The 25,206-nt window shown below is 39.0% G+C and overlaps 1 protein-coding gene across 6 annotated transcripts; it reads left to right on the top strand.

Annotated features, from left to right (window-relative positions):
- Positions 1 to 1,711: 1,711 nt before the first annotated feature.
- Positions 1,712 to 25,206, top strand: LOC101469015 (uncharacterized). 6 transcript variants are annotated; one of them, XM_023153192.3, is made up of 8 exons: positions 1,712 to 1,867; positions 2,213 to 2,273; positions 8,660 to 8,684; positions 10,535 to 10,615; positions 11,238 to 16,804; positions 18,753 to 21,201; positions 22,840 to 22,925; positions 23,285 to 25,206. In XM_023153192.3, the coding sequence occupies exons 5-8, from the start codon at positions 16,730 to 16,732 to the stop codon at positions 23,384 to 23,386; spliced, it is 2,712 nt and encodes a 903-aa protein (XP_023008960.1). In that variant the 5' UTR covers positions 1,712 to 1,867; positions 2,213 to 2,273; positions 8,660 to 8,684; positions 10,535 to 10,615; positions 11,238 to 16,729; the 3' UTR covers positions 23,387 to 25,206. The 6 variants fall into 6 exon arrangements, with proteins under 6 accessions (XP_023008960.1, XP_023008962.1, XP_023008963.1 ...); XM_023153194.3 differs by lacking the exon at positions 8,660 to 8,684; XM_023153195.3 differs by lacking the exon at positions 2,213 to 2,273.

Genomic DNA, 25,206 nt, shown 5'->3' on the forward strand with positions numbered 1-25,206 from the left:
GAATCTGCCTTCTCATTAATATGGAATACAAAGTTTGTGCTTGCGGTTTGTTTTCCTTCCACTGAGGTCTAATAGGTGTCATCATTGAATCAGCAGAGTGTGTTTAGCACCCTTTCCATTTAGAGTGACCCAATAACTGTGCACAGCTTCCATTAAAAAATCATCTAATTTCAAAAGGCTATATATTTTAAAGCAATAGACATCGAAACTTGAGGTTTATTTTAAAATACATTGTTAAATATAAAGCTTTGCAAACAAAACTTACAATGTTAACAAGATATGATAGTCAGTGGATGGACGTCTGGAGCCACTCTACCCACTGCTGTTGTTATGCTACCTTCTGGAAACGTAAAAAATCCCAAATCCACTGTTTCTAACAGTACGTGTTTCGATTGTTAACGGTGAACAGCTGTGGAATTAAAGCATGCTGAAAACTGGACTATTCTTTTTGATACACCCTGTATACTGCTGCTTGTTTACATGTGTGGTTAAAGTTTGTCCACTTCTGATCTGGTCGCCTTAGACACATGTTAGAACAAGATATGTGTTGCGCTAGCATTTTTTGCATGTTACATGTACTATGTGCACCAGCTCGTGCCCATTCTTTGTTTTTATTGGCCGCACAAATGTATGGCACAGTCCGCTTCCCACACACCATGCTTCTTCAACATATTGGCAAACTGTTCGTGCACAGCTCAAGCCATTGAAAATAATGGGTTTCAGATCCCAGCTGTGTCGCTGCCACTCAGGAGTCTGTGAGAGTTTTATTCCAGGATATCACTGGTCGTAAGACCATTACAGCAGTCAGCTTTGTATCTCTCTTTCACAACGGTCATTTTTCATGTGGGACAGCCTGCAATTCCACAGAGTACCGTACATGCAGCTTTAATAAGGTCCAAGTCATTCAAGAATCATAAAATCAAATCTTAATATAATAATAAAAGAAATAGTTGAGTACATCCTGCACTCTCATTAAATACTGTATCATAATTCATACTGTAAGATTTATCCATCAGACAGAAGCCACAAAACTGCTACTGCATATTTCCTTCAGCAGAATCATTTAAACACTTTTTAAAAATAATTCTAAGAAAAGCACCAACATAGGCTTCAAGCTACTGAGTTGAAAGTCATTCACTCAGTAGTTTTTCCCTTTTACTGTCCACTTTGGTCAGCCTTTTACCATCTTGAACTTTCACCTCACGTCAACATAATCTTACTGCACCGCCATTGTCTCCTGTCATTTCAGTGGAATTGTCTCACTTGATATGCACTGCCTGTCCAGAAACCATTCCACAGTTAACTTTCTGGCCACTAACTATTGGTCTGTGAAATGAATGGCTCGAGGAGCCTGAGTTGAGCCTGCCCGCCCGCACTCAGACGTGCCATCAGCCCAAACATGAGTGACCCACTTCGCTGGGTATAGAGAAGGCCTGAAGCAGACCTCAGCATATTTATAGCTTACATTAACAGTAGGCATACAGCATCAGCATGTATGCAATGTGCTGTGTCACTGAAGTATTTCTTTCGGTATCCCTGAACTCTGCCAATGCTTTAATATGTCGGTCACATCTCCTAAAAATATCCCCCCTCTACTCTTTCTCACTGTCTGTGTTTCTCAGTAGACTCCTTTTACACAGAACAAGTCCTTGTCTTTAGGGAACACGGCAGTAAAGGGGTGTTACCAAAGAATTCTATTAGAAGCGGGTGTAACCCACAGCGATATGAACCGTGTTCTCAGTTCTCTCTGGTTTAAGCAGGAGGAAAAACAGCCGTCTCTGCTGCTTCATCTTGCAGTAACCTGCCTTTTTTTTTTTTTTTTGGCAATTTGGCTCTTAGAAGGTAACTTACAAAGGGTGGACAAGGGGTAAGTACTGACTTAAAAAATGAGAAACTTACTTGAAAGCAAATCCTCTCATGGTAATATGTTTCTGAAGTCAGTACAGACAGTTCAATGCTTTCAGAAACATTCAGTGTTAGAAAATAATTAGAAGAAGTATGTGGTCAAAGTTTGTATGAATCCTGAACAATGTGAAGGAGTGTGAAACTGTACAAGCTTTCTTTATCTTACTGTATCCACACATGGACATCCAGAGTTTGGCCACTAAACATGTTTTAAATGTACTATTATCCTCCCTTTGATGACAACTTCAAATGCTTTTATTTCAAACTTTTTTCCTGTCACTGACCTGAGTTCTCCTTGAGTCACCAGGAGAGGTATCCATACTGTAAAAAGAGGAGAAACTCAGGAGTGAGACTGGGGGGAAAAAAAGGTTTGCATCTTTCTTGTGCTGATAGCTGATTGTCTCAAAGTCAACCCAAAAGTGTAATTTAAATAATATCTGAAGTGTCTGAAATGTTTGCAGATGAGTCGGAACACAAGTCAGCACAAGCTACTGGCGATGGCAGGAGTATGCTAGTGGCCAAAGTTAACACAAGGAGTTTTTTTGTGCAGCGCTGTGCTAGCAACTGCCCACAAACACTTTCTGCCCGGTCGCGGAATACACAATTTCCACCGAGATTGGTGGTTACCAAGAAGTCACTGAGTGGTCTGTAGGCCTGCCTGAATCCAGTTTTTTTTTATAGGATTGTTACGGCCCTAGCAGGGCCTCTCTCTCTCCTGAGGGTGCCTGTGTGGGCGTGTCCCACTACCTCCTGCCTGAGGTGCCACCTTTCCCTCCTGTACAGCTGACTCCCATCAGCAATTAAGGGTATTTAAGCCCAGAGCAGGGTGAGCTCTGGGCCAGAGTGCCATTTTGTGTGGGCCCAGCTAGTGAGCTGAGTGTCTTGTGGGGTTCCCAGCTAGTGAGCTGAGTGTCTTGTGGGGTTCCCAGCTAGTGAGCTGAGTGTCTTGTGGGGTTCCCAGCTAGTGAGCTGAGTGTCTTGTGGGGTTCCCAGCTAGTGAGCTGAGTGTCTTGTGGGGTTCCCAGCTAGTGAGCTGAGTGTCTTGTGGGGTTCCCAGCTAGTGAGCTGAGTGTCTTGTGGTTCCCAGCTAGTGAGCTGTGTATTGTGGTTCCCAGCTAGTGAGCTGCGCTTTCCTTTTGACTTTTTGCCTTACTGACCGACGCCTGAGTTTTGTTTGTTGGTGTTTTATGGTGATAACGGCTTGTCCGTCTCCTTTAGTTGAATTACTTCAATAAAACTGTTTTATTTAACTGTTTTGCCTCCCTGACTCCTTTTTCTGACCCGGTCACTTTTGTTACTTCCCCCTCCCCGCCTAGACCCCTCAGGGGAACGTAACAAGGATCTTCACACTTCACCTTTAGCATTTTCAAAATACATTTTCTGTCCTGTTGTGTTCATATTACCCTGAAAATACCTAGCTACTAGCTATTGTTAGTAACCAGCAACAGCTGCTAGGTCCAAAGTCTTCCTGGTATTCAGAATTTAGTCTTTAAGTGCTGTTTATTTGTTACTTTTTAAGAACTACCTCACCATACTATCTTTACATGCCAACAGGCTAGCTAACTAGTCCTAAATACTTGTTTCATGGAAGCATGTACAGTGTTTGGGTAACCACAGAGGAGACATTAGTATCTCAGAAGGTGGAGCAGATCCACTGCTCATTGAAAGATTGGTGGTTTGATCCCAGGCTGCTACAGTCTACATGTCAAAAAACGTCTTGGGTGAGATACTGAACCCTGAGTTTCTTTGAGTGCTCAAATACAGTAGAAAAGTGCTAAATAACAGCCAGTCTGTATATGCTTCGCTGTTAACATCTGGGAGAACGGCTACACTGAAAAAAATGTAGTGTTTTTTACAGTGAATTGTGCCTTTTTTCCTTTATGGAAAATGGGACGCTGAAATGGAAAATTACGTCATACTCAAGAGATTTTCACAACACACGCCCAATTTGCTCTCCCCAGTTTCCTTTTTGCTGCTTCATTTCTCTTTATTTATTATTTGCACCTATGACTTCATAAAGCTTTCAGTGGCCTCATGCTTGCCATTCAGACACAGGACGGTCTCACTGGACCTTCAGCTAAACTGTGACTGCAGTGTAAACTGAGGCAGGGATCTGGAGTTGTTGCTCTCTTTTTAGCTGTGTTAAAAACTGGCCGCTGGTAGGCCCCACCCTTATATCAGGCCATATCTTGTGGCTGCCAGAGTGAGATATTTCCCCAGTTGACGTGTAGTCAGATGTTTTGGGTTGGGTCACTTGGACTTTATTATGTCTGATTTGCTCCAATCCACACATGTGCAAGCTGTTTTCAGTTACATGTTGTGTTTCAATGGCAGAAATCTTACAGACACCTCTCACCACAACCAAGTGGTGCACAGAAGAAAATGCATTTACATAAAACTCTGGCTGTTTTTGTGTTGAAAACTGAGAGAAAATGCAAGCGTCTCCTCCTGTAATGATGACGTCAGAAAAGGACCTTTATTTGATATTGGATGGGCACTGTTTGCTGCAAGCCACTATGCATACCATTGACTGCTAAACTGTTCCCTGAAGGAAGGATATAAGCTTTTTAAAGTAAACAAGACATAACAGCCTAAATTGTCTATGCAGCCAGTAGCCGTGTGCTGCATCATGCACACTGCAAAAGCCTCCCACACACTGTGCAGCACATTTCTGCGTTCTCCAAACACCCGCAGCCTCAGGCATGTGCACTGCTAACGGCAGGAGCAGACCATCCGCACTGCAGTCGAGCCTAAAGATACAACAATACCTCCTTTCTTCTTTGTGGCAGTAAATGTGAAGTAGTATTTGTTTTCCATGGAAGAAATACATGATGATATTCTCCAGTATATTTGTAGTGTTCCTCCATCATGGATACTGTGTTCTGATAAACAAGGAAAAACTGGAAAATTCTCATTTAATGTGTATATAAGCAACCACTTTTGACCAATAACATTATGTCTTTCAATGATGTTTCACATCAAACTCAATGTAAATAAAAAAAATCATGTATTTCGAAAGACGCTCTACTACCAAAGCAGGTAACTTACAGCAGGTAGGACTGCTAGTTTTTGGCCTAAAGTGTTAAGACACCCAATTGTCAGGTTTCAGGATGTCACTCCCGACAATGAGTGACAGATCGCATTGAGCAAGATGTCTGGGTCTCTGGGCTGTGGTGCTGAGCTGTGACATCTTTTCTCTGTCACTCTCAGACAACAGCAGGCTGCTGGCCTGACTCATACTCAGTAAGATCCAAAATGGCAGCAATACAATCCTCAGTCTTTCTGCCAGGACTGCAGAACGAGTAAGAGGACCACTGCCAGGCAGCTGGCCGTTTGTCTTGATCCCTTGAATGGGCCCTTCTGGTCTGTTAACACTGGCAGATGGTTTTGGTCATATATAGGCTACACATTATGTTCAGACTGCCACACATTAACATTGCGCAGGTGCCCATCAGCTCACCAAATCAGCTCTGACCTGTTAGGCCATGGACATGGCATCTCTGGGGCTGCCCCGTGGTGTCTAGCAATAAGAGGTTCTGTGGGTTGCAGACTGGGGACTTTGTCTCTATATGTGGAGATTGTATGTAAATGTAAAACATAGCAAGGCAGATTCAGTTGATTAAAGGGAATCATATAATGATATTAATTTAATTTGTGAATGGGGAACTGATCTACAAATCTCAACAGTCAACTTTACCATCACTGATCAGGACAACTCTAATCTAGACAAAACATTTAAGTGGTTTAAAGGTGTTATTTTAATATTTAAGGATTTATTTCAAATATATCTAATAGATGAAGCAGGTTCAGTATTCTCTCTAAGGATACATTAAAACTGAAGACTGGAATATCCAGGGATCAAACTACTGACCTTCCAATTGATAGAAAACCTGCTTGACCAGGACTTTTTTTATTCACTGACCTCTGATTTTTCTCATAGTGCTCCTTTAATTATTTTGAGCTGCTTATATATAAGCTGTGTCTAAGCAGACTTTCCTCTCTTGGCATCTCTGACACACCCCTAGCTTGGTGCCAATCATATCTCCATGACCGCTCCCAGTTTATTCAACTTAAATTATTTTGCTCTTGTCTATTCTCAGTCACTTCTGGTGTACCCCAAGATTCAGTCTTAGGCCCTCTTCTCTTCATAATTTACATCCTCCCTCTTGGTACCATTTTCCACAAATTGGATCTTCACTTTCACTGTTTTGCTGATGACACCCGGTTATATCTCTCCTGCAGGCCTGATTTTTCCCTCCCAACTTCTTCCCTTACAGAATGCCTATCTGAATTAAAATCCTAGTTCAGCTCTAATTTTCTTAAGCTCAATGAGGATAAAACTGAAATCTCCTTATTGGAACTAAATACAAACTTTTGAAGGCAAATCTTTTCTCACTCACTATTGATAACTCCACAGTTTTCCCTTCACTTCAGGTTAAGAGCCTAGGTATCATCTTACCTAGACAGTTCACTATCCTATAAATTGCACATCAATAATCTCACTGCCTATTTCCATCTACGCAGCATTAACAGATTACGTCCTCCTCTTTCCACCCAGTCTACATCTATTCTTGCTTTCAGTTGCTCTGCTCCCAGACTGTGGAACTCTCTACCCCCAGATATAAGAAACATTGGTTCTCTCCTCCAGCTTAAATGTAACTCAAAACTCATCTGTTCAAATCTGCATATTCACTGTGAAAACACTGTTTGTTAATTTTATCTTGCACTTTGTTTCTATTGTTCTTCATTTTGTCATCTCTATTATTATTTTATTGTTAAGTGTCCTTGGGTGTCACCAAAGGTGCCTTTTAATTAAAATTAAAATTTATTATTATTATTATTATTATTATTATTTAAAAAAAATTATCTGCTGAAACATCCGTTCATGATTATTGCAGATACAATCTCCCAACATTTACTCTAGTCTCCTATCTGACCCATCCTCGCCGCCTCTCCTCCAGCTCTGTCCTTCTGCTTCGTTTTCTTGATTTTCTGAGTTTGAACTTTCCTTGACTCTTATTTCGACATCCTTCTTCAGAGGAAGTTCACAAGAGGCCAGCGGCTCAGTGAAACAACTCCACCTCCTGTCCTTCATGCAATTTACAGCTTTCAGCTCAGTCCTGTGCTAAGCTGCTGAACACACAGCCACATTTAAACAGTTTCATTCAGATGCAGTTGATCGAATCACTGATTTGACTGTGTCAAAGTTAACGAGTCAACATAATCTACATTTTACTGGCTCACACTCATCGTTTTCTAAAGATGTGAATGTTTGCCATGAAGCATACAGTATTCTGTCACAGACCCACTGCTCTGCTAGCCATGATGAGTTCAAAAAGAAGGCAGCCATGTGACAGTTGACGTGATGGATTAAAGCCTAGGGCGTACGACATAAACACAGACACAGTGTCCACTGCTCTGAATCATTTATATTATGAGCTCTAATGTGTGTCGTTTTGTGTTGACACACATGATGTCTACGACAATGTGTGCGTGTGTGCATGTGTGTCAGGGAACAAACTAAAAGTCAAAAGAAGCCTGAGGATGAGACAGAGGGGGCAGCGGTTGCCAGAAAAGAGGTCTCTTAAGAAAAAAACACAGACTCTAGTGACTGCACGGCTTCAGCCAGATGACCAAGCTGCTCTCAAGTATAATAGGAAGATGTGCCCTAGGTTGAGTAAGCATTTACATATATACAACAACAACAGTAACTTCATATTTTAATTTGTGCTGTCAGCGTTAATCTCGTTAAAATGACGTTAACGACATAACCACATTAACGTGGCAAATCTCCATGAGATTAACGCTGACACCACTAATTTTAATTTGACATTTTTCTTTTCCTGATACAAAATATTAAATTGTCTGTACATCTATATCTATATCTCTTACCTAACTCCTCCTAGACACATTAATTAATCTGGAGGAAGTACATTATATTAACTGCCTGGGGTACCAGGATAATACACATCGTTAAAGCTTATGGGAATTATTTTTAGAACACTCATATCCTAATTAGCTGATCTCAAAACATACATGTACACTGTTCACAATACGTGTACGTTACATGTATGTGTATATTGTTCACATTATGTATATGCTGTTTTTTGTAAATAAAACAGTTTTTAGTGCAGTGGCACTTTGGGATTTAATGAACATAAAAATAATAACATGATAACATTAACATACATGTCTGAGTTTCCATACATGAGCAAAGTGGACAAGCACTGTAGGCCTAGCAATAAAATATCCATAGGATAGGTTTTTGCGAGTAATTAAATATATTTACAGGAGCAACAAGACCTTTACCTGAAATTAGGTAAATACTGACAACATCCTGCTTGTTTTTCAATGCAAGCTGTACTAATGTAATGCCTTAGCATCATGTATACATTTTAGCATGTATTTTCTTCTTCTATCAAAAAATGTGTCGTATTTATTGACCTCTGGCCTCCACCAAATGTTCCACTGTGCGGTCCAGCCCACATTTAGCTCTGTCTCATGCTGACAGCCAGTATCAGGCATGAAATGGTTGTTGGGCAAGACAGTCTCAGCTTCTTTTAACTTGATGGAACTAAACTTGATTCAACACTTCTCTGACGATGGCTGTGAAATATTTACAGCAGGGCACAAACTGGGGAGGGCTCGGGAAAGCGAGGGGCAGAGGCATGAGTTTAAAGTTGCAGACTCAGTATCTGCTTTGAGTGTCTGACCATGGGGAGTACTTAAATTAGTCTCTTCCCTTTACCCACAGGCTGGCACTGACAAGGACGTGCAAGGTAAGAAGTCAGCTGCACGTAGCCGCCATTAGCTTACCATCAGCTGCTATCATATTTTGTCACTTTTCATCACTATGCCTGCCTAGAAACCATTCTTTCTTGGCAGATGATAATTTGCCATAACTAAGTCTTTGCCTGAAGAATAATAATCTAAGTCTGTGTGACAGAATGGAGCCGTGGCTGAGAAAGAGCTCTACTTTGAGCGTAACAACATTACTTAAATTCCTTCTGACTCTGTGTGCTACAAGAAGACCATTATCACAGCACTTTTTGGCCAATCTCCACATTGTGAACAAAGCTTCTATGGAGTTGGGAGGGACACAGAAGTAAAAAGAGTGTATACATTATAAAAGCACATCCAGCCCTGATATGAAGCAGTGAACATCTGACACTAAGTGAAATATATGAGTGATGTTAGTGTTTGAGATATAAATAAACAGACAGATGCATACAAAAAATCAACCCTAATTATGTTAAAGGAGAAAATTGGAACTTCCTGTTATTTACTCACATGTTGTTTCCAGGGAAATAAATAAATCATAAAGAGAAAAGAGAAAAGAAATCAACGATTTTAAAGGCTTTTTTTAATCTCTGTTTTTGTTTCTTGTATATTTTCTAGATAAGATATGGCCTATATTTATACTCAGCACTATGCAGAGGTCTTGCACCATCACTGGGAGGAGACACAATACCCTTAGAGTATTACAAGCTAATGTATGCCTAGACCAGTGGTGTCAAACATAAGGGCCAGGGGCCAGAATCTTTGGCTCCAATCAGGCCCATTGGACGGCTTTTCTTAAGTTTTACAGCTTTTCCCACTGATAAACTCCTCTTCTATGGTATTCATAGGACACTAAATAGGTATAAATAAGCAAGTACACTAAAACAATAAAATAACAGAAAGTTCCTGTTTTTTCACTATCTAAAATCTACACTATCTACTGAAGAAATGTATGATTTATCTGTGGATTATGGGATTATAATTACAGGGTAGAGAAATATTCCTATAATTTTAAACATTTATTTCCTATAATTTAAGCCCATCTTTATCGTGTGCAGAAACTGAGCTGTATTGTTGAAATGTTGTTCTTTTTTATTAAAAAAAAACAAAAATAATAAATGTGTAGTTGTTCTTTACACTGACTAAAAGTGGACTTTCACTGGCCTGAACCAGTGGCCCACAGTGTAAAATAATTTGACGTCCCTGGCTTAGATGAACGGGAAGTTCTGTTCCAGAGTAGGAGGAAGGAAAATCTGTGCAGATCCATCTGCTGTGATGACCCCTTGGGAAGGCCGCAGTCAAAGTACCTCAATTCTCTATTTAACTGAGCTCATCCCTTAGTAAACGTATTTAAGAACTACAAGATACTATGTTTGAGCTAAGTTGTTTTTCATGTAACAATACTTTATTTATCCCAACCATTGGAATAAATAAAGTATTTCTTCTCCTTGTTCTTCTTCTTCTTATTATTATTATATTATGAAAAGGGGTGTTGCTATCGCTCCTTCAGTTGTTGTGAGAGCAAATTTGTGAACTGTCAAAACTCGTCTGCGCACGTCATCCTGAAACCTCCACACTCTTTTTATGCGCGTCTAATCTTGTGAGTGAGCAGTGTAATGATAAATGGAAAACTGTTAGCAGTGTTGGGCACATGTTCATTATATCACTTTGTCTCAGTAATAACTGTGTCTATTAATATAGATAGTGCACAAATGACATCCTTAATGAAGACATTGTCAGTCAGGTGATTTGTGTTCATTAACATCAAATAGAAAAGCAAGTAAAAACACTCTGTGCGTACACTGCACTGAAAATACAGTTATTTCCATGTCTATGTTTTCTTTCTCAGGGAACAAACTGCCTGTGGGTCCCTTTTCTGTACTAATGGCGCAAAGGATGTTGAATGAAGGTGGGCAAGATGGCCGATCAGGTGAGACACAGGAATGGACTATCGATGATGGAATTTTGTGAATGCTAATGAAGTGTGCATGACAAAAATGTTTACCAGTGAAAATGCCAACTGTACAAGTTGATAAACCTAAATTTTGGCAAAAGGCTATCCTCAGTTATTTGTATTTCCCTCTTCGTCCTTCCCTTGGAAATGATGACCTCTTTATTTAATGTTGCTCCGTCCAAGTTCAGCCCCCAGGATACGACTTAATGAAGGGACTGCAGTGAAAGGCCTGGGAACAATGTTATATTTAGCCTTCTTGTTATTTCTGTTGGTTAATTTTTAATGCCCACTGGAGGGCTGTGTGTAGAGAATAAGCGTGCTACATTTTGCTCATTGTGCCCCTATAATTTCTGTTGTGCCGGCTCACATTAGTAACACAAAAGCTCTGTTTCATGACCTGGCATTGACCTTAGTACTTTCTCACTTTTTGTTAACACCCAGGCCTATGAAACATTTAAAAGCAGTTTTGTTAGGAAAAATAAAGGTCTCACATAGTCTGTGAATGACTTGAAATTAGATCAATATGAATCATTAATTATAACTGGGCCTTTTGATTTGCCTCACTGTAAGCATTTTACTTTGTCTTTTGTGACTGCAGTCCTGGGAATGTTGGAGGTGCAGGTAGAGCGGGACCCCAAGACAGGTGCCACCATCGTTAGGTCAGTGGCTCCTGTGTCCACACCAGCTGGTGCTCCAAAGGCTACCACTGTCTTTGACGACGGCAGGAGGAGCATCCACACTATCAGTGGGTCAGCAGATCAACCCTCGTCAAAAGAGCTCGGGCAGATCTTGAGTGTCATCGATGGGGTCGGGATGAAAGTGCTGCTGAATGAAGTCACAGTCACACCAACCAAGACAGAGACAGTAGAAGCTAGCAAAGGCTCAGAGAAAAAAGGCCTGTCGCTTCATACCCATCCCAGCACATCAAAGGAAGACTACAGGCCATTCGGCGGCTCTAGAAGCGATGATTTAGAAGTTGAGCTGAGCAGTGAGAAGTGTGTTGTAAATGTGGGAAACACAGATGATAAAAACACGATGGCAGTGAGAGACACTTTGGAAAAAGTAGATATTGTGGAGAATCAGATGTTGGAGGAAAGTCCTGTCACACTTGTGTTCTTGGGATACGCTGATGCTACAACAGACCAGAGTCAGAGCCAAGAGGAGCAGGAAGGCATGATCACTGTGGAACGAGTGATAATCACGGAGGATGGAGAAGAGCATGTCTTAGGACCTGAAATGCCTCCTCCACTTTATTCACCATTAGACCAGGTAGCAGAGCAAGGCACCGGGAAAGAGTCCAAAGATGAAGCAGTTCAGGTTATTCCCTCGGGTGGAAACGGAGCTGGAATCGATGTGCAGGCAGAGGAAGGTGATAAAGAGTCACATAATACATCTCCACCAGGCATAACAGAGGGAAAAGGCAGTTCTACGCACAGGAGCTGCCGGTGTTGCTCTGTCATGTAAGAAATGGTTGAAGAAAGACTCCCTGTATACCATGTATACACTGCTTCCTTTATATGTTGCTTTATATGAGTGGGTTTAATAGCATACTAAACCATCACCCACCATTTCACCTCCCCTTGATAATAAAAGTGGCACTTATATATTTGTGCAGCTTCTACAAAGCTGAGAACTAAAGTCCACTTCCACCCCCTACTGGACAGAAATAAGAACTTCAAGCAAGCAAGCTTATCCAAGAGAAAAACTCCACACTAAATGTTTAGCCATGGTTCCTGTAGAAATGGGGTGGGGAAATTACTCCATCCTTTAGCATGCACATCTTAATGCTTATGGTGTCCCTCACTGTTTCTGGTATGAAAAATACCCTGCAACTGAGGCCTGAGATTTTGAGTGTTTCTGTGTTTTGATGCATCACCTTTACACGTTGAGTTTCTTAAGACGGATTCAGATTCACCATTTCTGTGTAAAAATCCAAACATTAACATTTTGAGAAATTATCTCATTCTTGCTCAGAGTTACATGAGAAACATTACACTTTTTTAATGTCTGTGCAGTCACTGTGAAACTAAAACCAGCATCTGGTTACTGCTGCGCTCGGGCTGCAGATAACCTCGCTGACATGGCAACAAGACATTTTTATCTCTCAGTTTCAAACACTGATTAGGTGTTAATTAGAAGTTCTGGCTGGCAGATTTTTTTTTTTAAACTTCCTGGCAGTTTGGCTTGTTGGTTTCACGTTCATGCCAAGTTAAGAAAATTGGTTTGTAGAATTTGTCTAATATTTTTCTGAGGCACTGATCGTCTCATCTAATTCTTGGGGAAAGAAAGTAAATAGTATACCGCCCACCATCTTGAACTATGCCTTCACTATTTTAGAACTGATATATACATTAAAAATACTTCTAGAATTGTTTGAAACACTTTAAAACCACATTGGCAATACAAGAAGAACAACATGTTCTTCTTGTATATTCACTGTAGAAAATCTGGAAATCACTGTCTTTATCTGACCTTTGTTTGATTTTTTTTTCTCACTGAATTTAGCTATAACACTGATTTATGGCAGTGGATGTTAAACAGGATATGTTGTAATATGACAGATTCCAGTTGGTGTAGTGATCGAGTTTTACAATTAGATTTGAGATGTACTCACAATTTCACACTAAAGCAGTAAACATGCAGACCTCCCATATTTGCTTCTGTATCATACACCGAAATGCATTTTTTTAAAATGGAGATTTTCCAGCGCAGTTTTGTGACTTTTAAAATCACGACTTTAAATTGTGAATTTTAATTCACGTGACATCTTTGTATTTCTAAAATTTCCTTTATTTAAGGTGTTTACGTGTGTAAAAACAGTAATTACACCAACAACAAATACTGACCACTGCTGTAGTACAATTAACCAGGTGTAAAGTTGCAGAAAAATACTTTAATTAGTTCGATTATTGTGTAATTTAATGTAAAAATCTTGTACATTTGATGCATATTTAACAGGATAAAATATGGCAGCATACTTTCATTTATATGTTCAAAAAATGTCAAAATCAAGTTTATAAACTAGCAAATGGGTTTATCATTATGAAAATATCCAGTTAATTTGAGACTATTATGTTACATAAGCTGTTAAATGTAACTTTACATCAAAATGTTGAATAAACAACAGATCTTCACATTTAAAGAAGGTAAGCCCACATATGAAATGATTGGATTTATCTTTATTTAACACCATAAAATATAATTCCCCATTGTAATATACTGTTAATTTATGATCATAGTAAGTTTAATATGATTCTTTATAAATAACTTCACATTCAAATATGAAATATTTCACAGAAGTTTACTGTAAAAAAAAAGTGTGCACTAATTACATTGCTGGATTTAACTTAGAAAAATCCATTTTAAAATGGTTAACCTTGATTATGATATTATTATTATAGTTAAAACAAGCTGCTGTCATATGTAATATGTTTCTTACCACATGAAATTAATGGATGGACATTTTTAAAATATGCTGTTAATTAAAGATCACATTTAAAAAAACGCATTAAACCTTTATTTTAATAAGGTTATCAGAGTAACAGTATTTTGCCTGCAGCATTGTGGTCAAATGACGAATCATGAAATGATGAGTTTGCTTTATAATGCCATCATCAAACCATTAGGAACCTGGTGCAAAAATCACACACATACAAAAAAGACCTACTTGTACACTCCTAAACTATCGTGATGAATCAGATGAATGTTTCAGTCCCATGAATCAGATCTCGTTCAAATACAGACGAGGTTGGAAGGAACTGATGAACAGTTGAAGAACAGTAGAAATTTGCAAAGAGTGTGTTTATGATAATACATTTGCATTTGGAGCCTGTTGCTACATATTGATATGAGGGTGAATTGAAAAAAAAAACCCACATAAATTTGTATGGATCCATAGTCAATGGTATGCTTCGATGTCAATAACCTGGTAGCCCTGTTTTTTAGTGAATGACAGTTTAAATGGTGATAATAAAAAAAAAACCCTTTTGCAAATGTCTACATAATCAACCAACCTACAGGCTGCAAGCACATGTGAAAGAGTGCATAAATTTCATGCAAGGACCCATCCTTTCTTTGTACGACAATGAAACACCAGCATAAACTGCATCCTCCAAAACTGGCAGATGTTCAGTCAGTAGTAGGATGCAAACATCAACACAACACCACCAGAAGATTGTGATGTGGCCATAACCAATGGTCTGACCCACAGATAATATGAAGTACTCTGCTGCCAAAGAAGAACTTCACTACACATAAGTAAGACAGGGAATCATTAACTGTTAGCCACAGACTGTAGGGTCAGTGGGTCTGACTGTATTTCAATGTTGAATCCCGACCTTCATATCCCCTGTGGACCTTGATATCCCTGCTTGTTCAACAACAAGAAACCAAAAACTGTATCATGCATGAACTCAAAATGAGGTAAATATGACACTGCTGATAGAAATTTCTCATTCCTGTCCCATAATGCACTGGGAAATCAGAGGGAAAAGGCCAATACAGAACTTGCTGGAGAATCATCAGAATTTTACATTTTCTTTAACATCAAGTAATCTAGTAGAAGTGGTCTGTAAATGAATGGTTATCTTAAAAAAAAAAAAACACCTGTAAACAGCTCAATCAGGAAAAACAGGGACTCCAAGTCTGACATTACAAAGATTCAATTTATGAGGCCCCCTTTAATCTGATGCATGTGCTTTAACTCAGAGAACCAAAATCGGCTGTGTTAGCTTAGCTTAGCTTTACCAGCAATTTGTACTGGAATGGGAGAAATTCCTTCATGTGTTCAGCCATGGAGTAACAACCACCGGGACAGATCGTAAATAATATGGGGTCACCTTAATGGGTTCCTGAATGAAAGAAGAAATTTCATTCACGTAGACACCTTTTCTGATTTTATTAAAGAAATGGAGGGCAAATGCAAGCTACCTGAGGGAAAAAAGAGCTGGAGTACGAAAACGAAAATATTGAAGCAACAGAAGGCAGATGTGACTAAAGTTAATGATGCACACATCCAAGTTGAAGTACTCAAGGAGCAGAAGGAATTTGAGAGTAAGAAACATCTGGAAGAGATAAGAACTGGAGCAGAAATACAAAGATCTGGAGGAGAAGGATAAACTTCTGCAGAAAAAACATCAGCTCCAGGAGAAATGTATGCAGCCTTAAAAGCCGGAGAACATAAAAAGTCAGTATGCACAGCTGGAGGAAAAAAATAAACAGCTGGAGCTCGAACACCAAATAATGGAGAAAAAGATCCATCTGGAAGTATCAGAACTGGAAACAAAGTTAAAAGATGCACACATGATCATTGAAATAGAGGATGATTGCAAGAAAAATCTGGAAAACTGGAGGAAATGCTGAAATATTCAAAGAAAAGAACTGGAAAATGAGCGCAAAGAAATGGAGATCAAAAAGTTTGAGTTGGGTTGGCGATGTGTCAGGTTCTTTAATCAACTCCCCAGCTTGAATAATTCTGTTGGGTTATAGTTTGGGTAGCTTTGATCAAATATTAGTTCAAACTTTTACTATCATCCTCCATCTATCAGCCACATCTTGCTAGCGCTGGTTCATGTTATAGCAGTCTTCATATAAAAATGTGTTAAACAAAAAGAAAGAAAAATGCTGTTGCTAGATAGCCAAGCTACATTCACTACATAATGACATTTGGGGAAAGCACTGCTTTCATCTAATTCTTGTATTTACAGCATTAAAGTAGTCTTTAGCAGTTTTATCAACTAAATAAACACTGCATATCTGTGAACTAATCATAAGTTATCTACAGTATTTTTGCAAGAAGCAAAATGTTTCTGTTTAAAAAATGACTTTTTTGATGTTAATTCATCAAAGTTGTGTAAAAATCACATGAAGCATTCTGTTACATTACATACATTGGGGGAGTGGGGGGTTGCTGTGTAGGACCAACGACAGTATTTACCAAGAGTCAGACTCCATATTTTCACTTTGCAGCAGGTCATTCAGCTCTTTGGGCTCACTCACTGCAGGTCATTTGAACTGTGTGCTGCTGCTTAAAGATGCGGATTTTGTTTGTTCACATGACATAGAGTAGAGAAGGGCACATGAGCTAAGAAGATGAGCTGGATCATTCATATTTCCATTGAGGTTAGTACTATCACGCACAGGGGAAGACCACAGCACTGCAATCAGGTGAGTCTCTTCTTTTAAAATGCCTGTGTGATGCAAAAATCTTTGTACTTGTTCGGTTTGATTATCTGTCTCAATTTCTTTCTTTGATAAAGTGACAGGTTTCGATAGTAGATCTTTAGATAGATAGATAGATAGATAGATAGATAGATAGATAGATAGATAGATAGATAGATAGATAGATAGATAGATAGATAGATAGATAGATAGATAGATAGATAGATAGATAGATAGATAGATAGATAGATAGATAGATAGATAGATAGATAGATAAAGCTGAAGTCATATTATCACAGCACAAATATGAGTAAGAACAGCTGACTGTGTGTGAGTGTATCCATACTACAGGAATAACTACCAATCATATAGTGGATAATGGAATTACAAAATTCCATATAATGTTACACAGTCACTTAAGGAGAAGGAGGTATTTTAAAGAACTACAAATAACTACAATATTCAGACTATTATAATATTTAAAAGATCTCCAAAACTCTTCACAGCAACGATAGAAAGGAAAGTGTTCCTCTAAAGCACGGTGGAATAAATAGGTTAAGCTCATTAAGGTGCATTAATATGTCCTGTTGCTTGAGCTTTATAAACAGCGTGGTGTTACTGCTGTTGATAATCCTTAACTGCAGTGTGGCTGGCATTAAGCCCCTGAATACAGGTGTAAATATAGACTCTTAGATTTAAAACCTGCAGCTCAATAAACCAGATTATGCCAGGACATACATTTCCATATCTAAGCATGTCTTAAAAGAATTATTAAATAATTATACAAATTATTGTGTGATGTTCAGAGTAAATGTACAATACGTGTTTAAATAGCTGTTGAGGTTCTATTTGCAAACATCTCACAGTACTTGTCAGAAATTAGCTTGATGAGTTCAGACAGAATGAAGATAAATCAGAATTTAAGGCAGACTTGCATTATGATGACATTACTTTTTTTCCTTTGTCAGAAGAAACGTCTGTACTTGACCTGAATAGGAGAGAAAAGCTACCAAAACACAAAGTAATTTAAAAACAAAAACAGAAAAAAACAGGAAGTATAAATGAATGGATGGACGGATAAACGTATTTCTATTTTTGGTCCATTTTAAGCCTGCTGTTGTTGTGATCCCGACCAGATCAGCAGCTAAACAAATCCTACATTTTGAGATTTTTGGTCATATATCAAAACTAAGAAGACACAGTTTAGTTAATTTCACCAGGAATTTGTTATGAACATCGACCACCTAAGTAGTGCTTACTTGAAAAGGTTTTAATAGTACCCCATAGTCCTTTTATATAAAATAAAAAGGGTTTCATTTTCAGTGTGTGAAACTCTGTCATCCTTTACTCATTATTGTCAAAGCCAAACTTGCACTTTTCACTGCCTTCGTTGCTACACATCTTAAAATTTTTGTGTTTTTTTTCTTTTGTTTTGTTTTGGGGTTTTTTGCAATAATTGGTGCACAACCGCAGACAATATGGCAACACAGGGCACTTGTGTGGATGAGTCCTAATGTATAGCTTTATCCTGAGGTCTGTATTATCAGGTTCCTTGTATCAAAATCTAATTTAAGAACTTTAAGGTTCAGTTACTGTACTGTTACTAGACAAAAAGAAATGCTATACTGCACTGTAAAAAGAAAGAAAGAAAGAAAAACTGCACAAAGATCACATCACACACTGGTAATTTTCTGCTAGTACACTGTTTTTAACAGATAATGCACTAGAGGTTTCTGTAAATAGTAAAATTAGACAATGCATTGTACAATAATACCGTATCGTTGCCAAATGTCGCAGATATAATGTTAACTAAAAAGGCATTTTCTTAGCCTTTTCTTAGTTTCTTTCTTTCTTATAGTTTCTAACAGCAGTAATAATAATAATAACAATTACTAGCACTGACGCTTATAAGCCTCAATGACACTCGTGTCTCTTATTTAAATTTTATTAAAAGGCAACGCAGACAGAACACCACAAACTGCTTCAAAGACGTTTCAACATGGAAGCAAGAGGTCCTAGACGCAGCCCTCAAATTCTACTTTCTGATGATGACAGTGGTCTGTGGATGAAGATGGATTCAAACCATGTGAGCAACCACACAGAGAATTTTTCAGCGACCTCTGAAGACAAAATCACAACGATCTCTGCTGCTCCCACTGCTATAATGAGGTACTACAGTGTGATGGATGATGAAGGTGCAGATGATGTCTTCATCCCTCAACCACCTCCTCCACCTCGCACGGCTACATCGCTGCCAGCAGAGAAAAGCACAGGTGCAACAGCAAGTAAGTCTGGTGTGACCCTTTCAGTTGACGCAACAGAGGCTGAAGCTAATCCAAGAGGCTTAGACTTGTCTCATAGTGAGGAGCAGTTAATGGTAGCACGAAACGAGCTGGATGAAGAGGTGACTGCAAGTGCAGTGCAGTTGTCTATGGCCAACATATCCAATGAACAAGACTCCTCTCCACCAACTTATCAAGAACAACAATCCATGGATGTGACTGGTTGTCTGATGGAAACTGGTTATGATACAGATCGAAGACCTTACGGGAATAACGCAACAGAGAATGACAAACCAGAGGACATTGTAATTATAAGTGAAGAACAGGGAAACTGCTGGGAAGCCAATACGGAGGAAGACAGTTACCCAAAACAAACACATTCAAACCACAGAGAAGACTCTGAGAATCAGATCCATTTAGACAAAGACGGAGACAAAATAAAACACAAGGACATTGGTGATTTTGATGAAACAGACTTAAAACTATTAAGAGAAAGTATAGCTATCGAGAGTGTGGAGGCAAATTCCGATGATGATTTCAAGCTCTGTAAATGCAACCAAAACAGGACCGATACAGCAACCAGTCAGGCACAGGCTGCTGACTTCCAAACAGATACGGACAAAGACAATGAAGAGCATGATGACCGTACATCTTTGGATTATAACCTCATAAAGTGTGACTGTGTGAGGAAAGAAAGCGGCAGCACAGAAATGCAAGTGCTATCCAGTTCCAAAGGTTCTGAAGAAAGAGAGACAATGGGGGAGCAAGAGGATGGAAGCAGGAAAATATCTACTGATATCCAACAAGGTGAGCAACTGCTTCATCGTCTGCAGCTGGTACAGCTACGACATGATGTGAAAATGTCAGAGAACGCTGATACCCAACAGCAGGCTGTCATGATGGATGAAAAAAAGGGCATGTTTGGGACTGAAACAGAGAATATACCTAGTGAAGAAGAGAGGGAAGAAGGCAGATTCGAAACTCTTAAGGAAGATGAAGAAAAGGTGAGCCTGATGGAAAAGGAAAATAATGAGGACAAAGACATTCAAACAAGAGCAAGGACATCTTCATCCACAATTCCAGGAGAGTCAGAAGAAGACCAGAGGGTTGTCAGAATAGATCCGAGTGACTCTAATGACAATCAGAGTGATAGCTGGGAGCCTACAGATTTGACTCCCAGTAATCCTCATGAAACTTCTAATGAAATTCCATTTCTTTCCACTGGACACCGATTTTCAGCTGCTGAAACCTACATGGAGAGGCAGCTCCATGAGGCAGCCCAGGGGAAGCAGAAGCTGCAGAGAGCTGGAGGTGTTTTCAATCTTGCAGAAAATCCAGATGTGCTGGAGATTCCCTTTAAAACAGATATCTCTCTTGAGTCACTCACTACCAAGGTAGGTACAAGCCAATGCAACGAGTGGCAATTCTCTGAACAGAAGATGCTCAAAGAGATAAGTCAGGATATTCAGAGAGAACTAGTGCTGGTCAATCAAGGTAAAATCCCAGGGGGGTACAGCAAAGGAGAGATCCGCCAGTTAAAAGAGACAAAACTGCTGTTTGAAGCCTTCCAGCAGGACAATCCGGAGGGTCCAACAAGACACCGTAAATCCCCCACAACTCTGAGGAAAGGTCACATTTACCCTTCAGTGCTAGAGCGCACACGTAGCCTTGAGATGTTTTCCCTCAAAACTTGTCCTGTTTCCAGAGCACATTCCCTCAGGCTGTACCAATCTGCAAATCTTGAGAAGGAAAAAAGTCCTGACAGCATCAGATCAAAGAGCCCAACTGGAGGGTCACGAGACAAAACTCGCTTATCCCCTTACCCAAAACAAGACAAAAACATTCGCCTGTACAGAAGCATGGACTCTATAAGCAATGACTTCTCTACGTTAGCTGTGGAGGGTAAAGCAAAGGCAGCAAATGCAAACAAAGAGTCTTCAATCCTCAAGCAAAACCCATTCTTCAAATTGCGCCCAGCCCTGGCTCTACAACCAGAGGTAGAGAAGGACATCCGAGAAGCCAAAGAAAGAGAAGAGGAGCTGCGCAAGCAGAGACGCAGTCTGTATGGAGAGAAGAGACAGAATAGTGAAGATGAACAAAAGTCACAAACACTCCCAACAGGTTAGTCTGCACCTGTTTAACATCAGTTTTATACTACTTAGCAAAGTTCTTAACCTCCTAAGACCTGAACTTTCATGGCATGCATTTTTAATTTCTTTATGCTATTTGGGCTGATTGGGACCTGATAATTGTAAAAACAAAGAATTACCATATTTTCTTTTACCTGATTTTTGTTTCTGAGAAAAATGACATTCACATATGAGGACATTTGTTTTAAATTTCGATAGAATAGTGGCAGTATAATGTCCTCGTAAGTGGATATCAGGCCCTTGTAGAGCAAAATTTTGTATTTTAGTCTAGACATATATGGACGCCAAGTCCTAGGAGGTTAAGGACAGCTTTTTATACTATTTACTGAGGAACATTACTATATAATATAATTTTGGCATGATTTGACTTTTACTCGACTAAAGAATACTCCAAAGTTTTCACAGAAAAATATACTTTTTACTTGACTACAACTATTTGACATGTGAGTGCCTTCCATCAGTGATAAGCAATTGCATGAGCTCTAACCTAATTTGCTCATTTAGCTAAACATTGCTGACAATGTGAAGCATAAGATCTCTAAAATCCCATCAAGGGAAAACAAGAGCCAATTCAGTCTTTATTCATCCCACATGCCTTTTGACACTTAGTCTGAACACTTTAATGAATGCTTCTCAACATTAGCATCACATAGTTTTATCCCAGACATGTTATCAACAACTCACTGTCATTCCTGTCACTGATGGTTAAGGGCACATCATGCTGTCAGCTGTCTGATCTAAACGTTGGCTGAGGGAGAACATGAATGGCACTACCTGGAAAATTCTAGTTTGGTTATAGCCTGGTGCAAATAAAAATCAGTTCAGCCCGCTGAAATACCTATTTGAAAGAACTATATGAAGTGTAGCTTGTGTGCATTTTTTTCTCCTGTTGCATGAGAACTCAGAAATCAAGGGAGTGTGTCAATAAGTATCACCATGTTAGAATTTAGTCATCAGCAGCTGTTGTTGAAGATTGAGTTGATTCCAGGTCATGCTGACAAAGCTACAAATGTCAGTAATATGTGGAAGCAAGAAAGAGTCATTCCTAAGGTCAAAGAAGCTGTTTTGTGTTACCCTGAACATTTACAAGAGGAAACTTTGTACTTGTTTAACCCAGATACACTGATAAAGCCCGACAAGCAAAAAATTTCACGCTGAAAATATTAACGTGATTTGAAAAATAATACAAAATAAGCCTAGAATCCTTTACGTGCATATCAAAAACAAAGGTTTGTGAAACATTTTTGAAAGAATCTGTCGTTCTAAAGTGCTCACTTCCCTCCTAGATATGTAAGTGGTATCATTGCAATGTACAAGCGTCCAGCTGAATTTGTGATTGCTACACATATAGTATGCTAAATGAATGACACCGAAGTTGCGTGTGTCTGGGAAAGCATTGGTATCTTTACTATTTGCTGAGCCATTTAGAAGGCATGGAAATAAAGAAGCTCAATTACTTACTGTCATTACAATAGAACTGTGTAGATTCTCAGAACTACCCTAAAACTTCTAAAATCAGTCTAAGCAGTAGAGAGCTGCTAATCTTACCAAATATAGTAGCTTAGCTACTGAGCTACTTAGTTGTTCTTTTTCTCTTTCTGTCCTACAGACAGCAGGAAACAGTCACGGGGGAAACTGGAGCGGGTTTGGCCACCTCCTTCTAAAAAGGACCAGATAAAACTGGAGCAGATAGAGGTGATTCACCTGCAACAAGCCTTAATTCTACATTTACTGTTTTCTTCATTGTTCTGTAAAACTATTGGATGTATTGCTAAACACTGGCAAGAACAGAGGATTATAAAAAGGTCCTGTTTTGTGTATTGCACTGAATTCCATACAGAAGCATTGAAAAGAGTTGCTACAGAGCTCAGAATTTCAAATTTTGTAATACTAAACAAATACTAAACAAATAAAAGAAAAACATTAAGTTTAAAGTATCCTCTTTGTTGTAGAAATGCTTGGATAAGTATAATTGATTGTGAATTGAGAAAGCAGGAGCTAATCTCTCACTCTAAATCCAGGTTGTTTTTGTTTTTCTTCGTCTTATCTCACAGCAGGAGCCAAAAGTTCACCGAGCAGGAGGACAGAAAGCTTCTCTCTGGCAACGCTGGGAGTCCGGCCTGATCAATGGGAAGCCGTCAAAAGAAAAGAAGTGATGTTATATGTCCTGGTTCTTGAACACTACAAACAGAATATCACCAGCACTAGACTTATAGTCAAAATAACCCAAATTGTTATGCTAGTCCCAGCTTCAATACTTCCTCGCTCTTTTAACTCTGCTTTGTATCTGTGACAAATATGCTTTTTTGTATCTTTATTATTATTTTAAAAAAAAAATAACAATACCAGTCCATAGATTATGTTAGGAAAAACTCTTGGACCAAAACAGCCACTGTTCCAGCTGGTCCAGGAAATGACTTTGTTAGAATGCTGGCTAGCATTAGCAGCTACTTCCTGAGAACCCTGGCTAGCATTAGCAGCAGCTTCCTGCTCTGTCAGATTTAGAAAGGTTTACACTTTCAGTTGACAGTTCAACAAAAGAAGGGTCCAATCTTATGGAACAACATGGTTTATACTTTTTTTTAAAAAAAATAAATATTGTACCATAAACACAACTGTCAGTTATGTAGACAACACTATAAAACTATTTAAGCTAGCCTACTTGTATGGGGGAAAAAAACTCACAAAATATCCTTTGTGAATGTAGCATGCCTAAATCTTCAAGGGTTAACTTAGCAAGAACAAGCAATATGAATAAGAATTAAATGATGGGATGTATGGGATATATTCTTGACAATATTAATAAAAGACCAAGCTGCTTCACACTTTTTTTTAGCTTTGGTGAGCCTCTTGGTTTATGAAAGTCTATTTCCAAAATGCCTCTAAGCAGGTTTCATAGGTTGGATGCACTGGTTCTGGCTGCTCCAGTCACTGTACAATGTCTGAAGGGACTCTTTACTAAGCCACTCTTACTCTTGGATTTACTCTGAGGCCACACAGAGGAGATTACACTGATCACAGCTGCTTTTTTCTGTATAGCTTGATGTATCATTTGTGGGTTTTGTTGCATATTTTCTAACAAGCCTAAAGATCATCCAAAGACCAGAAAATCCTAAATGGAGAATAATGATTATTCAAAATAAATTTATACCACTTAATCCATTGAACTGGAATGTTTTGATGCCCTCTAGAGGTTGTTTCATCTTGGAGTTGATTCCAAATTCAAGCTGGTTAAATAGAATTAAAGAGAATAGAATCAAAGAAGATAAACTTAACAAAGGCTTTATTGATTGGCCTGCAGTCACGTTTACAAGGGAGCACCTGGTTTCTAATCTCTACAGAGACAGAAGTACACAGCTTAGCCTGTCTAAGTACCATCTGCCACCCCCACTGAGTCTGCCAAAAGAGGAAAGACTTTCACTCTGCCCTTCCTGGCTTGGATATCCCAGTGTTAATTGGCTACCACTGTCATCATCCTATGAGCAATAAGCAGTGCCAAGGCCAAGGTATCAGTGGTTTGCATTTTAACATAGATACATGTTTAATGTATCTATGTTAAAATGCAAACCAACATTTTTGGATGTTATAGATGTTTAATCTATAACATCCAAAAATGTTGGCCTTTGAAAGTGTTTACACATGCATGAAGCCCGCCTTTATCTGGTTGGGTCTGGATCTGTAAGAGCGAGTGGCTGTACTTGTTTGTCAATGGCACCATTTGACACAAATATTTAGGACACTTCTCAAACTGAAACCTTTTGCTTTATGCAGTATTTAAATGTACTTATTAGTAATTACACATTTTCCTTTTCCAAGACCTCTGGGTGTGCTCACATGTAGCGCATGTCCTGGGAATAAATTGCAATGTTTGGGTGTGATGTATGGAAATATGGGGACATTTTGAGTTGTTAGTCTGTTTTTGAGCTTATGTTAGACGTGATGTCTAATGTAAAAAAAATAAAATAAAATACACTCA

The sequence above is a fragment of the Maylandia zebra genome, linkage group LG4 (genome assembly GCF_041146795.1).
Source record: "Maylandia zebra isolate NMK-2024a linkage group LG4, Mzebra_GT3a, whole genome shotgun sequence".
NCBI classification, from domain to species: Eukaryota; Metazoa; Chordata; class Actinopteri; order Cichliformes; family Cichlidae; genus Maylandia; species Maylandia zebra.

Bases quoted from the DNA above. Each gene is read 5' to 3' on its own strand.
- LOC101469015 (XM_023153192.3), top strand. From the start codon at position 16,730: ATGAGCTGGATCATTCATATTTCCATTGAGGTTAGTACTATCACGCAC. The intron at 16,805-18,752 runs GTGAGTCTCTTC...TTTTATTAAAAG, and splicing joins GACCACAGCACTGCAATCAG to GCAACGCAGACAGAACACCA. The intron at 22,926-23,284 runs GTGATTCACCTG...CTTATCTCACAG, and splicing joins TAAAACTGGAGCAGATAGAG to CAGGAGCCAAAAGTTCACCG.